At 36.2% G+C, this 16,228-nt stretch overlaps 1 protein-coding gene across 1 annotated transcript; it reads right to left on the bottom strand.

The window, feature by feature from the left end:
* Positions 1-7,444: 7,444 nt before the first annotated feature.
* On the bottom strand, positions 7,445-15,490 carry LOC106092097 (uncharacterized). Its single transcript, XM_013258853.2, has 2 exons — positions 15,318-15,490; positions 7,445-8,427 (listed from the first exon to the last, which is right to left on the bottom strand). The coding sequence occupies exons 1-2, from the start codon at positions 15,348-15,350 to the stop codon at positions 7,675-7,677; spliced, it is 786 nt and encodes a 261-aa protein (XP_013114307.2). The 5' UTR covers positions 15,351-15,490; the 3' UTR covers positions 7,445-7,674.
* Between the last annotated feature and the right edge of the window lie 738 nt (positions 15,491-16,228).

The raw sequence follows: 16,228 nt of genomic DNA, 5'->3' as shown, positions 1-16,228 counted from the left end.
CTCATCTAATTGGCTTTTAATGTCTCTCATTATGTACATCAGTTTGGAGTTAAACAACTGTGTTATATTATCAACATCAGCTGTAGTCACTTATAAGTTATACGTGTCTAAAACAGTTGGATCTGCTGCTTCCGTAATGAAAAGTAAGGGCGTTCTGTTTGAATTATACTGTTACAGTTTGTGAAACATTGGCAAATGAGGTTTCATGAAGCGCTGAAAGTATATTTGACTGAATTTTGGTACCTCCAATGTATTCAATAAACTTTATAAACTTCCCCTCATACAACCGAGTGACAGATTTATCTGCCTCACAAGCTTTGAGATCTAAAATGGTATGGTATACCAAGTGAACGAGAAAAGCATTGACCATTGTAGAATTGACAAAAATGTAAGTCTTTCAATCTTAATTTGTTTTTTATTGTGTGTGTGCGGAAGAGCCCTTCAGTTAGTCCTCTTGAAAAATATTTTGAATTTAGATACTCTTAAAGGTATCCCTGGAGTGCAAATTCCCTTACTAGATTTCGCCCCTATTTTTGTCACAGAAGAGCTAACATTTACCTGACTTGCTTTTAGTTTTCCCAATCTACTGGTAACCATAAGGTTGTAAATTAAAATGTAAGTGATCACAGTGTAGTACGTTAAGTTCAATAAAGTCAGAATAGAACTTTAGAATATATCGTGTCGATTGTTTTTCCACACTTCATATTTATTGATGGTGGCCACGTTCCGTAATTGAATCTTGTATTCTTCAGACATTACCGTTTTGTTTTATTTTTTATCCACTTTACATTCTGAAATACTAATGATGATTGAGTTAGGTTGGCCTGAGGATCAGAACAATCATAAGCTATGATGGAGAATGCATGAATTAATAATCCAAGGAAATTCCTTCACCAACTGGTGACTTATATTTTTCATGATTCACCCTATATTTATTCTCCTTCTTCTACTTAAAGTTAATATTGAATTAATTATTTCTTTTTATAAATTGCTAATTGCTTGCATTAGGCTTTTAAATAATTTTAGTTGTCAAAATATTGCTACCTTCTCAGGATTTTGTATTACGCAGGTTAATGAACAATTCAGATTCATGGTGGACTGTAAAGAATGTGGATTCTTTGGTGTATTTCAGAGATGCTTTCAAAACCAGTTCGGTGTCTTTATTCTCAAGCAACTATTTATATACAAGATCTTAGCCTAACATTGTATTCTTAAATCTAACATTGATTGGACAAAAGTGCTGAATAAAACAATATGGATCAACTCTGAACCAATAGGGTAAGAGTTCATACACATATATGTCGTCATGCATTCATGTTCAGTCACTCATGAATCAATTCATTACTCCACTATAGGAATTTACTTTTGCGATATTCTTCATTCCCATTGGCCAAAACTATGACTCAATACAATGCATGTTTAAATTCCAATTGGAACTTTAAACCATTGCCCTATATATGAGTGAAGAACAAAATAGGAAAACGAATGACTCAAAGAATGAATGCATTGAAATCGCTGTGCAACTTGATCAGCGGTGGCAAAACAAAACATTAAACGAAGTACATGGCAACATAATGTGATGGTGATACACCACAATGTTTCTTTTCTCAAATTTTGAGAGTTGAAGGGAAACAGGTCTTGTATTACAACCATATTTTCTAATATAGCTCCTGTGTAAGGGCTTTATTTATACTTTTTTATGTTTAAATGCTAAATATTCCAAAATTTTAAACTGTATTCAAGTCAAAGACTTACCGAATATATTGTTTGAGTGGAAATTGCTGCGACCATATTTGAGTCTAACAACATATTGCCTTTGTCTCAATAAGACTTTACGCTACATAAAACAAATTGGCGGTATTTGCTCATGGTATTAGCATATGTTGATGTCCATCAAATTGTATATCATCAGTGTCTCTACAACTATAAGTCTAAGTCAAAGATAAAATAAAGTCTTTACAATAAATTTTGAGGCCAGGAAAGTTTTTATCTATATTTTTGATAAATTGAAGAACCAATAACACCTAACGCTAAATAAAACAATATGGCGATATTACCTCATTATATATCAACGTGTTTGATTAGTGTCTTCACGACCATATTTGAGTAAAGACTCTGTTTGGCGTTACTCTAAGTACATGTCGGTATTAACTCATCATACTATTCATTGAGTAGTGTATCACCATTGTCTCTGCGACCACAATTGATTTAAACAACGTATTTTATCCATCTTCTATTTTTTTTAATTTCGTATTACATACAAACAATATTCATTGTGATTTGCTTAAATTTTTGAAACTTCTCATACAGCTTGTAATGCTTTGGTTAATTTTAAAAAATTAAAAAAAAACTTCAAATTTATTTAAAAACATTTTACTTAATACTACATTAAACCGAAACAAGAAACTAAGTTTGTTAATTAAATATTTCCACTTTATTATCAGCAGCAACAACAACAATCCCTCTTCTGATATAGTTTAGTCTCTGTTTAATGAAATGGTAGGCAGCTTAGAAATCTGAACAAACAAAAAAAAAACAAAAACCTGTTTCAAATATGGCAACTATTTTATAAATAATTTTGTCAAGTTGAAGAAAAGAACAAACAGCAGCAACACTACTATTAGTTATTTTGTTATTTTAAATTATTTACTTTATAATGTTGTATTTAATTGAGTATTATAAGAAGTCAGTATGTATGTAAAACAGATAAAATAAAGAAGTAAACAAACAAACATGATGAAATATTGATTTCCCCACACTAAATGAAAGAAAGTAATCAAAATTTCAATAATCTATGTTTAAAATTATGAAATAAAACTAAATAAATTTTCAACAATTGTTTAAAAACAACAAAAAAAAGAGAAAAAAGTTTGCAAACATTTTCATTATTATTACACAGTCATACACATAGACGAAAAACTTACAAAATTATGTAAAAAAAAAAACAAAAATACAAACCCGAATACAAAATACAAATGTGTTAATTTTCTTATAATAAAAATAAAAAAAATAAAACAAAAAATTATATATATATATATTATATATTAATAATCTTTTTATATGATTGTGAATGAACTTAAAGAAATGTAATAAAAAAAATTATATATACACAAACTAGATGGTAGTTTTATTTAACAATTAATGAATAAAACAACGGGAAATCAAGAAACAATTGAAAATAGGGCTCAAGAAGTCAAATCGGGAGATCGGTTTATATGGGAGCTAATCAGCTTATAGACCCATTTGGACCGTACTTGGCACAGTTGTTGGAAGTCATAAGGGAACACTACTTGCAAAATTTCTGCCAAATCGGACAAAAATTGCGGCTTCCAGGGGCTCAGGAAATCAAATTGGGAGATGGGCTTAAATGAGAGCTATATAAGATTATTGGCCGATTTGGACCATACTTGGCTCCGTTGTTGGGAGTCATAACAGAATACTTTGTTCAAAATTTCAGCCAAATCGAATGAAAATTGAGACTTCCAGGGGCGCAAGAAGTCAAATCGGCAGATCGGTTTATATAGGAGCTAATATCAGGTTCTTGACCGATTCAGACCGTGCTTGGCAAAATTGTTGGAAGTCGAAATAGAATACTATGTGCAAAATTTAAGCCAAATCGGGTCAAAATTGCAGCTTCCAGGGGGAGATCGATTTATATGGGAGCTATATCAGGTTATAGACCGATTTGGACCGTACTTGGCTCCGTTCTTGGGAGTCATAACAAAACACTACATGCGAAATTTTTGCCATATCGGACAAAAATTGCAGCTTGTAAGCGCTCAAGAAGTCAAATCGGGCGATCGGTTTGTATGGGAGCTATATCAGGTTATAGACCGATTTGCACCGTACTCGGCACACTTGTTGAAAGTTATAGCAAAACACCACATGCAAATTTTCAGCCATATCGAACAAAAATTGTGGCTTCCAGGGGCTCAAGAAGTCAAATCGGGAGTTCGGTTAATATAGGAGCTATGTCCAAATATGAACCGATATGGCCCTTTGGCAATCCCCTACATCAATATAAAGTATCTGTGCAAAATTTCATGGCTAGTTCGAATTATAATTTCGAGACGATCAAGAATAAATGAACTTTATGGGGCCCTAGATCAATATGTCGAGGTTTTACAAACGGAATGACTAGATTAGTATACTTCCATCCTATGGTGGTGGGTATAAAAACTCATTTTTCTGTCAAACTTTAAAAAATAAGGAGTTTTTATCCCCTCCGCCATAGGAGAGGGGTAGACTAATTTCGTCATTCTGTTTCTAACTCCTCGAAATATTCGTCTAAGACCCCATAAATTGTATATATTCTTGATCGTCATGACATTTTAAGTCGACCTAGCCATGTCCGTCTGTATGTCGAAAGCACGCTAACTTTCGAAGGAGTAAAGCTAGCTAGCTACTTGAAATTTTGCAAAAATACTTCTTATTAAAGTAGGAAGGTATGGTTTAAATCGGTCCAAAACCTGATACAGCTGCCATATAAACCGATCTTGAATCGTGACTTCTTGAGCCTCTAGAGGGTGCAATTCTTATCCGATTTAGCTGAAATTTTGCCTGACGTGTTTTTCAAGTCAACGACTGTGCCAAATATGGTTTAAATCGGTCTATAAACTGATATAGCTGCCATATAAACCGATCTTGAATCGTGACTTCTTGAGCCTCTAGATGGCGCAATTCTTATCCGATTTAGCTGAAATTTTGCCTGACGTGTTTTTTCAAGTCAACAACTGTGCCAAATATGGTTTACATCGGTCTATAAACTGATATAGCTGTCATACAAACCGATCTGGGATCTTGATTTTTTGTGCCTCCAGAAAGCGTAATTAAAATTAATCCGACCAAAACGTGATATTGCTCTAATAGCATAGCAATTATTTTCTTTTATCTTTTGTTTGCCTAAAAATAGATGCCGGGAAAAGAACTCGACAAATGCGATCCATGGTGGAGTCTATATAAGATTCGGCCCGGCCGAACTTAGCACGCTGTTACTTGTTTGTTTTCTATGTGTAATAGAAACAGATTACCCTACGGTCTGCAGCCGGACAATATTCGATTGTAAAAAATAAAAATTTTCAAATGGAATTTTAAATTTTTGATGGATTTTCGATAAAACTTTGAATTTTTTAAGATCAACAATTAAGGCTCATTTCCCTCTCGGGCCCATAGTGTAGGAGATACTGTCAATTAAAAGTTTTGAAATTAAAAATTCGATGTTTAATTGATTTTCGATGAAATTTCTAAATTTTTGATGGAGTCGCGACCAATCGCCCTTTTCCCTCTAAAATGCGTAGTTTGACCGTTTGAATGTTTTCATGGTGAGAATTCGATTTTTGGTGATTTTTTTTATAAAATTTCAAAATTAAAAATTCCATATTTAATTGATTTTCGATAAAATTTCGAAATTTTTGATGGACTCGCGACCAATCGCCCTTTTCCCTCTAAGGGAATGTTTGAATGTTTTCAAAGTGAGAATTCGATTTTTTGGTGATTTTTTTTTTAATAAAATTTCAAAATTTTTGTTGAAGTCACCAATTATGGCCTTTTTCTTTGTAGGATGCACTGTTTTGGAGATACAGCCATTTGAAAGTTTTGAAAGTTAGAATTCAGTGTAAAGTGGATTGCGAGGAAATTTTGAAATTTTTGATGGCGTAACAAATGATTGCCCATTTCCCCCTACGACGTATAGTTTAGGAGTTACAGCCATTTTAAATTTTTGAAACTGAAAATTAGATTTTTAATGGGTTTTCAATGAAATTTTGAATTTTTTGATGGGGTCGTGAATGATGGTCCATTTCCCTCTAGGACGCCTGAGCCATTTTAAAGTTTTGAAAGCGAAAATCCGATTTTGAATGGATTTTCAAAGAAGTTTTGAATTTTTTGATGGTGCAACCATTTCCCTCTAGGGCGTGTAGTTTAGGAGTTACAACCATTTTAAAGTTATGAAAGTGAAAATCCAATTTTTAATGGATTTTCGATGAATTTTAAATTTTTTATGGTGTCACAAATGATGGCCCATTACTCTCTGGGGGCATAGTTTAAGAAATACCGACAAATTTCTTATGTGAAAATGAAATTTTTAATGGATATTTAATGAAATTTTGAAGTTTTTGATGAAGTCACGAATTATGGCCTTTTCCCTCTAGTACTCATAGTTTAGGAGTTCCACCCATTTTGAAGTTTTGAATGTGAAAATTCGATTTTTAATGGATTTTCAATGAAATTTTCAAAATTTTTGTTGAAGTCACCAATTATGGCCTTTTTCTTTGTAGGATGCTCAGTTTTGGAGATACAGCCATTTGAAAGTTTTGAAAGTTAGAATTCAGTGTAAAGTGAATTGCGAGGAAATTTTGAAATTTTTGATGGCGTAACAAATGGTTGCCCATTTCCCCCTACGACGTATAGTTTAGGAGTTACAGCCATTTTACATTTTTGAAAGTGAAAATTAGATTTTTTAACGGATTTTCAATGAAATTTTGAATTTTTTGATGGGGTCGTGAATGATGGTCCATTTCCCTCTAGGACGCCTGAGCCATTTAAAAGTTTTGAAAGCGAAAATCCGATTTTGAATGGATTTTCGAAGAAGTTTTGAATTTTTGATGGTGCAACCATTTCCCTCTAGGGCGTATAGTTTAGGAGTTACAACCATTTTAAAGTTATGAAAGTGAAAATCCAATTTTTAATGGATTTTCGATGAATTTTAAATTTTTTATGGTGTCACAAATGATGGCCCATTACTCTCTGGGGGCATAGTTTAAGAAATACCGACATATTTCTTATGTGAAAATGAAATTTTGAAGTTTTTGATGAAGTCACGAATTATGGTTTTTTTCCCTCTAGTACGGATAGTTTAGGAGTTACAACCATTTTTAAGTTTTGAATGTGAAAATCCGATTTTCAATATTTGTCATTTGCCAACCGTATTTATTACAGTTTAAACATATTTGCTCGAAATTTGATACGGACTGTTTAATAACTCATCTGAAAACATCCGCCGATATCCATCAAAATTGTTTCGGAATTAGATCTAGCTCTCACATATCAATGAGTGAAGTCCGATTCAAGTTTAAGCTCAATGATGAGGGGCCACCTTTTTGTAGCCGAGTCCGAACGGCGTTCCGCAGTGTGACATCTCTTTAGCGACAAGTTTTACATGACATAGGACCTCACAAAGCGTAGCCAGCATTAGGAGGGGAAAACCACCGCTGAACATTTTTTCTGATAGTCTCGCCAGAATTCGAACCTAGGCGTTCAGCGTCATAGGCGGACTTGCTAACCTCTGCGCTACGGTGGCCTCCGTGCCTATAGCTTTGTACCTAAGGGGTATTATAAAGTTGACATCGTCCGACTTTTGCCTTTCCTTACTGGTTTAGAGTTGATATACTGAGTTTTTTGATGGAGTCACTAATAAGGTCTGAACTTTTTTTTAGTAGAAAATGTATTTCGTTTTAATTTTTTTTTATTTCATTTTGTATGCATTTGTGCTTCACATATTTACAACACTATGAGGTACATTTGTAGAGCATTAAGCCAGGTTATAATTATCGATATATGTTTTTTTTAGCTTTTAAATAAATTATTTAAATATGACAATAGAAAAAGAAAATAAATAATAATTTAGTATAAATTAACATTTAATCTCGCCCAAAATATCTGCCAGTTTGCCTGCGTTTAGTCTTTGTTATTAATGGCTCGCAGCTGTTCCAATTCTTCGCGTTCCTTCTTGTTACGCAACAGGGGTACATTGTAATCGAAGGCATAATAGAAGCCTTTAGGTTCACCAGTTTCCTCGGGACCGGGCACATATTCGGGTTCTTGATGAACATATTCCTGATCGGTGCCTTGAGGTTCATAACGACCCTCGCCAGTTTGGTATTCGGGAGCATAAGGATCGGGGTTTTGGCCAGCAGCTGCGGCAAACTCGCCCCAAAGACGGAAATGCTCCTCCTCGGCTTTCTTAACGGCGGGAGTCTTGGTGGGTGGGTTCTTCAAATGGGCGGGGCGATTGTCCTCAACATGGAAACCACTTTTGTCAGCATAATAGTTGGCAATGAAATCACGACCATGAGGCTGAACATACTTATAGGTACCGGTCACAGTGCCACTGGCATCCTTCTTTTCATTTTTTCCCTGATTCCAATCCTTATAGCCATAGGCATATTGACCCAAACCATCTTGACCATGATACTGATGGGCATCATAATGCTCTTCCACAAAATCATTGGGATTGTCAATTACACGACCCATATAGACGAATTCACCTTTTTCGTTGCGAGCCTCGGGCAAAGGATTCTCACCGGTCTTGGGTGCATATTCAATGTTGTTGAAACCCTTCGAGCTGACTTGGTTAATGTACTGTTGAGCCTCTTCGGGTGAAATGTTGATTTTGAAAATATTCTCAGCCAAGAGGACGGTGGGCAAAACCTAAAAAGAAACAAAAGCAATGGGAAAAATTTAATGAGAGTAAAATATAAAAAAATAATGAATATAACAGAAAATAGAATGAGACAATAAAATGAAAAAAAAAAAATATATCAAGGAACAGTTACATATCGTTACCGATTCTTTAAAAAACTCTTATTTATCCTTAGAAAAATTCCTTAGCTCCTTGTTGTTAGAGATTTTTTTTGTTTGTCAGAGGATTTTGCCTTAACAGAACATTTCATTGAAATTTTATAAATATTTCTGTAGAAATGTTTCCTTAGGAATTTAGAGAATGCTAGCCCATCCAGGCACGCTGCGCTGTGCCCTCCTTTACAGCTTAATCGAAAAGCTTGCCATTTTTCATGTTATACGTACTCAGAACGTTTTGACATACGAGCGCTATTTGTGTTGGCATTTTTCATGTTATACAGTACGTATAACATGAAAAATGCCAACACAAATAGCGCTCGTATGTCAAAACGTTCTGCCAAGCTTTTCGATAAAGCTGTAAAGGAGGGCACAGCGCAGCGTGCCTGGATGGACTAGCATTCTCTAAATTCCTAAGGAAACATTTCTACAGAAATATTTATAAAATTTCAATGAAATGTTTGAACGTTTTGACATATGAGCGCTATTTGTGTTGTTTACAGTAACATAAAAGAATCATCTCGCCCAAAAAATGGAATTAAATCGTGAACTTTTTTGTGCGATTATTTTTTACAACTTTCGACGTGGGTAAACTCCACAAAAGTGCATCGATGAACTTAATTAAATTTTTGGTGATGAAGCTCCATCAAGGACCAATGTATGATGTATTCAACAGAGGTCGGTAGTTCACTCCAAAACGAATTTCGTGAAGGTTGTTCAAAATCAGTTGTTGTTCCAAAAATCATTGATGCTGTGCGCCAACTAATGTTGCAAGATCGTCATGTGACCTATCGCGAGATTGAGACAACCTTAGGCATTAGTGGGACCAGCATACATTCAATGTTGCATGAACATTTGACCTTCAAAAAAATTTGTTCGCCTTGGATGCCACACAATTTGTCAATCGCTCAAAAAAAGGCTCGTGTTGATGAGCCCGAAAGTAAACAGCAGCCGACTGTATGGGTGTTTCAACATGAGCCAAATACAGCAAGCAGTTCCCAGCAAATGATCGCCTGTTTTTTTGCAGAAAAACTGGACATGTCGCAATCGCATCACTAGAACAACGAAGAACAGTCAATTCTTAGTGGTACCCAACCATTTGTTTGCCGGTTGTCTTTCAAGAAATCAGGAAAACCAATCGCGACAATATGAGCTCTCACACATCGGCTGAAACAATTGAATTTTTGAGCACTCAGAACATTGATTTGATGAGTCATCCGCCGTATGGTCCTGACTTGGCACCGAATGACTTGCTATTGATACTTGATCTAAAATGTTTCTGTCCTCACTTCTAGATGACTACAATTGAAACCACAATGTTAGGATCGGGTTAAAGGTCCGTTTATTGGTATATTAAGGAGAGGTGGGTGCTCAGATACTTGACTATATATATGGGCAATCTCAGTTCGTACTCTACTGCTAAAACCCTTTTATTTGATACCAACACCACTACTGTGGTACAAGGTATTATAACTTAAAGCATTCGTTTGTAACGCCCAGAAGGAAAAGAGATAGACCCATTGATATGTATACCAATCGACTCAGAATCCTTTTCTGATTCGATTTAGCTATGTCCGTCTGTCTGTCCGTCTGCTGTCCGTCTGTCTGTCCGTCTTTCTGTCTGTCCGTCTGTCTGTCCGTCTGTCTGTCCGTCTGTCTGTCCGTCTGTCTGTCCGTCTGTCTGTCCGTCTGTCTGTCCGTCTGTCTGTCTGTCCGTCTGTCTGTCCGTCTGTCTGTCCGTCTGTCTGTCCGTCTGTCTGTCCGTCTGTCTGTCCGTCTGTCTGTCTGTCTGTCCGTCTGTCTATCCGTCTGTCTGTCCGTCTGTCTGTCTGTCTGTCTGTCCGTCTGTCTGTCTGTCCGTCTGTCTGTCCGTCTGTCTGTCCGTCTGTCTGTCCGTCTGTCTGTCCGTCTGTTTGTCTGTCCGTCTGTCTATCCGTCTGTCTGTCCGTCTGTCTGTCTGTCCGTCTGTCTGTCCGTCTGTCTGTCCGTCTGTCTGTCCGTCTGTGTGTCCGTCTGTCTGTCCATGCAAGAGAGGCCACTCTTGCATTATACACCTGCAAGAGAGCCAATTGGCAAAAGTTGGGGATTTAGACCGCGTGTCATGCATTGGGTATATACTACAGTTGTCAGACCTATCATGCTATATGGTGTTGTGGTCTGGTGGACCGCGCTTCAAAAATTCACCTACTGCTCAACACTTAAACGGATCCAAAGGATGTCTTGTTTGTGCATCACAGCCGCACTGAGGACGACGACACATCTGATGCACTGAATTTAATGCTGCATCAAATTGCAGCGACCACTGCCGTGAGGTTAAGGGAGCTTTCTCATTGGTCATGTGGCGGCCACAGACACTGTGTTATGCTCGATACAATATCCCATGTTACAGGTAGTGTGGATTACACCCTACCTGAGCCGCTTTTTGATAAAAATTCCTTTACCACTATTCCTGAAAGAACCGATTGGAACTACCACATCCCTGGTAACAGAAGTTACATAGACTTCTATACGGATGGTTCCATACTAAACGACCAGTTTGGCTTTGGGGTGTACTCTAAAGATCTAAAACTGGTCATATCGAAGAGGTTACCCGACCACTGCAGTGTGTATCAAGCAGAGATCCTTGCAATTAAGGAAGTGGTGGAATGGCTTAGATATTATGTTATTACGACGATTGGCATAAATATCTCCTAAGACAGCCATTAAATCCCTGGAGCACGTATTTCTGAACACAAAAACCGCCCTCAACTGTCGCAGCTCTCTCAACGGTATGGCTTAACAGTTCAAAATTCACCAGTTCTGGGTGCCGGGCCACAGAGATGTCCCAAGGAATTGTAAAGCAGACGAGCTTGCGAGACTAGGAACTACCCTACACACTCCAGGGACACTGAAATCTGTGGGTATGCCTCTAGCGACATGTAAGATAGGTTTTCAGGACCAGGCCTTGACTTGAAGAGGTTGACTTGTCATTGGTTAGAACAGATGTCTCAATCATTGTGTCCGTCATGACAGGTCACTGTCTCATCGGAAAACATGCTGACAGACTGAAGGTTGCCAGCAATGACGTTTGTAGAAGCTGTAGGGACATCGAGGAAGAAGAGACTATAGAACACCTTCTGTGTGTGTGTGTGTCTCCCGCACTAGCAGTTAGAAGGAGTTCCACTTTAGGTTTCTCATTTCTTTGAGAACCTTTTTGATTTAGCGGATGTGAACATTCGCAAGTTATTGGAGTTTTTAAAGCATCTTCCTTCTTCTGTTCCTGTGGTATCACAATGGACGAAAACGTCAAAGTGAGTCTGATGGCAGACTGCCACTTAAACCTAGCCTAACCTAACCTTCCCACTTTTACTATTTAATACGATGTTGTTGTAGATTTTCTTGAAAATGCCCACCAACGGATGGGCGAAATATCGAATAAATAAACAAAAATCTGAAGACCTAGAGCTTGATTTCACAAAATTTAAATGCTTCAATATCTCTTGATTGGCATCAGGTTATCAGAGATTGGCACAACCTTGATATTTTCGAAACTATTGAAAAAAAAACTTTATAATTAAAAAAAAGTTAAGTGCCTTTAAAAGTGAAAGGCTGTTGCATATTTTCAAATTAGATCAAAAGATTGAATGCTAAAAAAAACCATTTGTATTTCTTTTCAGAGATCCATCCTGTTGAAAAAGATTTGTGAATTTCTTAGGGAATTCAAGAATAACTCAACAAATCCGGGTTGTTAATTCTACTTTTTTCCATTGAAGTTTATACAATGCAAATTTTATTGCCATTTATGAATGCTATAATAATCTTGGTTAATGCCTTTGCTTTTATGGAAACCTGTTAACTTCTAGTAACTTCTTGGCAAAAACAAAAAAAAGATAAAAATCAAAAACCGCAAAGAGAAGAAGAGCTGTTTTTGCCGGACCTTACTTGGCAGAGTATGGCATATTTGCAAATAAGCGTGACAGATATTATGAAAATGAAGAGAACAGACAGCTAACGATAATAATAATAACGATATTAAGTTATGATCTACGAATTTAAAGTATAGGCAGGGCTATCTTAGCAACAGGGCTAAACAAGTAAAACGTATTAAAAGATGATCTCAACTTTAAGTCAACAATTAGCTTTGATTTTTTTATTTATAAAATTTATTAAATATTTGTTATTGAAAAAGTGTCAGAAAAGTGGCTATGCATTCATAAACGGAAATGCATTAAAGATTATAAACAATAGTCATATTGAACTTCTCAAGTGTAAGCTCAACAAGTAAAAACGTGCTATGTTCAATAGGGATTGGTTTATATGGGAGCTATATCAGGTCATGAACCGATTTGAACCATACTTAGCACAGTTGTTGGATATCATAACAAAACACGTCGTGCAAAAGTTCATTCCAATCGGATAAGAATTGCGCCCTCTAGAGGCTCAAGAAGTCAAGACCCAAGATCGGTTTATATGGCAGCTATATAAGGTTATGAACCGATTTGAACCATTCTTGGCACAGTTGTTGGATATTATAACAAAACTTGTCGTGCAGAATTTCATACCAATCGGATAAGAATTGCGCCCTTTAGAGGCTCAAGAAGTCAAGACCCAAGATCGGTTTATATGGCAGCTATATAAGGTTATGGACCGATTTGAACCATACTTGACACAGTTGTTGGAAGTCATAGCGGAACACGTCGTGCAGAATTTCATGCCAATTGGATAAAAATTGTGCCCTCTAGAGGCTCAAGAAGTCAAGACCCGAGATCGGTTTATATGGCAGCTATATAAGGTTATGAACCGATTTTAACCATACTTGACACAGTTGTTGGAAGTCATAGCGAAACACGTCGTGCAGAATTTCATGCCAATTGGATAAAAATTGTGCCCTCTAGAGGCTCAAGAAGTCAAGACCCAAGATCGGTTTATATGGCAGCTATATAAGGTTATGGACCGATTTTAACCATACTAAGCACAGTTGTTGGATATCATAACAAAATACTTCGTTGTTGGATATCATAACAAAAAATGTCGTGCAAAATTTCATACCAATCGGATAAGAATTGCGCCCTCTAGAGGCTCAAGAAGTCAAGACCCAAGATCGGTTTATATGGCAGCTATATAAGGTTATGGACCGATTTTAATCATACTTCTCACAGTTGTTGGATATTAGAACAAAAAATGTCGTGCAAAAGTTCATTCCAATCGGATAAGAATTGCGCCCTCTAGAGGCTCAAGAAGTCAAGACCCAAGATCGGTTCATATGGCATCTATATAGGGTTATGGACCGATTTGAACCATACTTGGCACAGCTGTTGGAAGTCATAGCGAAAAACGTCGTGCCAAAGTTCATTCAAATCGGATAAGAATTGCGCCCTCTAGAGGCTCAAGAAGTCAAGACCCAAGATCGGTTTATATGGCAGCTATATAAGGTTATGAACCGATTTGAACCATACTAAGCACAGTTGTTGCATATTATAACAAAACACATCGTGCAAAAGTTCATTCCAATCGGATAAAAATTGCGCCCTCTGGAGACTCAAGAAGTCAAGATCCAATATTGGTTTATATGGCAGCTATATCAAAACATGGACCGATATGGCCCATTTACAATCCCAACCTATCTACACTAATAAGAAGTATTTGTGCAAAATTTCAAGCGGCTAGCTTCACTCCTTCGAAAGTTAGCGTGCTTTTGACAAACAGACGGACGGACAGACGGACGGCCGGACTATCCGATTTGCCTGATGCGGATCCTCGCATGACCATTAATATACGTGTTTGTTATGATCTGAATCGGTCTATAGCCTGATACAGCTCCCATATAAATCGATCTCTCTATTTTACTTCTTGAGCCCCCAAAGGGCGCAATTCTTATTCGAATTGGCTGATATTTTACACATAAAATCTAATTGTAGTTCAAACCGGATCATATCTTGATATCGCTCTAATAGCAGAGCAAATCTGTCTTATATCCTTTTTTGCCTAAGAAGAGATGCCGGGAAAAGAACTCGAAAAATTCGATCCATGGGGGAGGGCATATAAGATTCGGTCCAACCGAAGTTAACACGCTTTTACTTGCTTTTTCTTAAATATTTCTATATTTATAAGACTTTGAAGAAAATTGACTGGACAATGTTGATTTTTTTTTTAAATTCTCCCAGAGAAAAGTTCTCCCTATGCTTATGAATACAAATTTTGCTGCCATACTAAACTCACTTTAACTACTTTTATGCACATTTAAGAAGTTAAGAGGTTTTTGTAATCTAAGGTGCTGGTCATATTTTTGTCATAAAAATTTTTAATTACCAGTTTTTGAACACTTTTGTTTTTGAACAATATTTGAATAATATTGTCAATATTATACAATTTTCTTATTAATTCTTATACCAGTTGTCGAAGCTTTCACAATGCTTATGCGTCAAAATTTGTTCAATATTCAAAACTTATCACCAAACACGGTTCAAAAATATAAAAAAAACCCAAATTGGTATGTCAAATGAATTTTTGGGAAAAATCACTTTTTTTTAAGTAACTAAGGATTTTTAATTAGGTAAGACACCTTAACTTCCAAATCACTTTATATTATATGGTCAGACATTTGCCACTAAATTGTTAAGTTTTTGTTTTTTCTTTCTGAACGTTTGCCATAATTTTTGGCCACTTTAAAATACATTTTTTTTAAAGGGGGTGTTAAAATTATTAACGACTTAATTTATCTTTGCAGCACTTTAGACTATTGAAAAAAAAAAATAGATACTAACCACCAAGAAGACACTTAAGACAGCACACTTCATGTTATCTACAGAGATAATGGATAATACAAAAGACTTAAGACACGAACTAGCTTTATACAGCAATCCTTGTTTTTTTTTTTGTATTGTATTTTAAAAAACTTCTCGCACGCACACTCGATTCGATCGAATTGATTCTCTTCACTAGCGAAATGTTAATGATTTCGAAATACTAAAATTCTATCTATTTATATTTGGAATTTTGCTCAAATGAAAAATATAAGCTGCTGAATATCTTAAACCAGCTGAAGATGATACTCTCAAAGCTTTGATAACCCCCAAGCAGCAAGAGCAGTAGCAGCGCAGCATCTTTATCTCAACTCATCTTCTCGATTCGGCGATGAGCTGAATCGAGAACTGCGTCAGTAGAAAGATTCTCGGCTCCTTATCGACTAGGGTCCGGTTTATTACTCACCTTTTTGGAAATAATGCGATATTTTTTGCGCCTTTTTTTTCCATTGTCTGCCATTCATTTAATGTTTTTCTTTTTTGATAACACAATTTAGCGAGCATAACTCGAAATGTGTTTAGAATGGTCGGCATGATGGGTCAGTTATGACGTATGCTATGCTGTTGTTGTTGTTAAAATCACTCTGTCAATTTGCATTTAAATGTTGTTTTTGTTGGCAAGCGAGATGTTATGGTGGTTTTGTGTAAACATTTATTAGCACCCTCATCATTTAATTGTCTCCACTTTGATAGTAAAGTGGTTATTACGTCTGATAGTTGTTATGCCCATGTGCCTCATCATTGTTACACGTGGTTGATATTTGTTGCTGTAGTTTCTCAATGTAATGAGCCGTAAAGTTTAATCAACTTTTTACATATCTTTGTTCTTAAAAGGCACTTGTACAAAATTTACAAAAATTTTCATATTACTT

Source organism: Stomoxys calcitrans, chromosome 1 (genome assembly GCF_963082655.1).
Source record: "Stomoxys calcitrans chromosome 1, idStoCalc2.1, whole genome shotgun sequence".
Lineage (NCBI taxonomy): Eukaryota > Metazoa > Arthropoda > Insecta > Diptera > Muscidae > Stomoxys > Stomoxys calcitrans.
Note: the sequence above shows the minus strand (reverse complement) of the source record. Positions and strands in the feature narration are given on the sequence as shown.

What these genes read in the sequence shown, in the direction of transcription:
- LOC106092097 (XM_013258853.2), bottom strand. Translation starts at nt 15,350, where the DNA reads ATGAAGTGTGCTGTCTTAAGTGTCTTCTTGGTG. An exon ending in TCTTAAGTGTCTTCTTGGTG is followed by an intron (nt 8,428 to 15,317) that starts GTTAGTATCTAT and finishes GTTTCTTTTTAG; the next exon opens with GTTTTGCCCACCGTCCTCTT.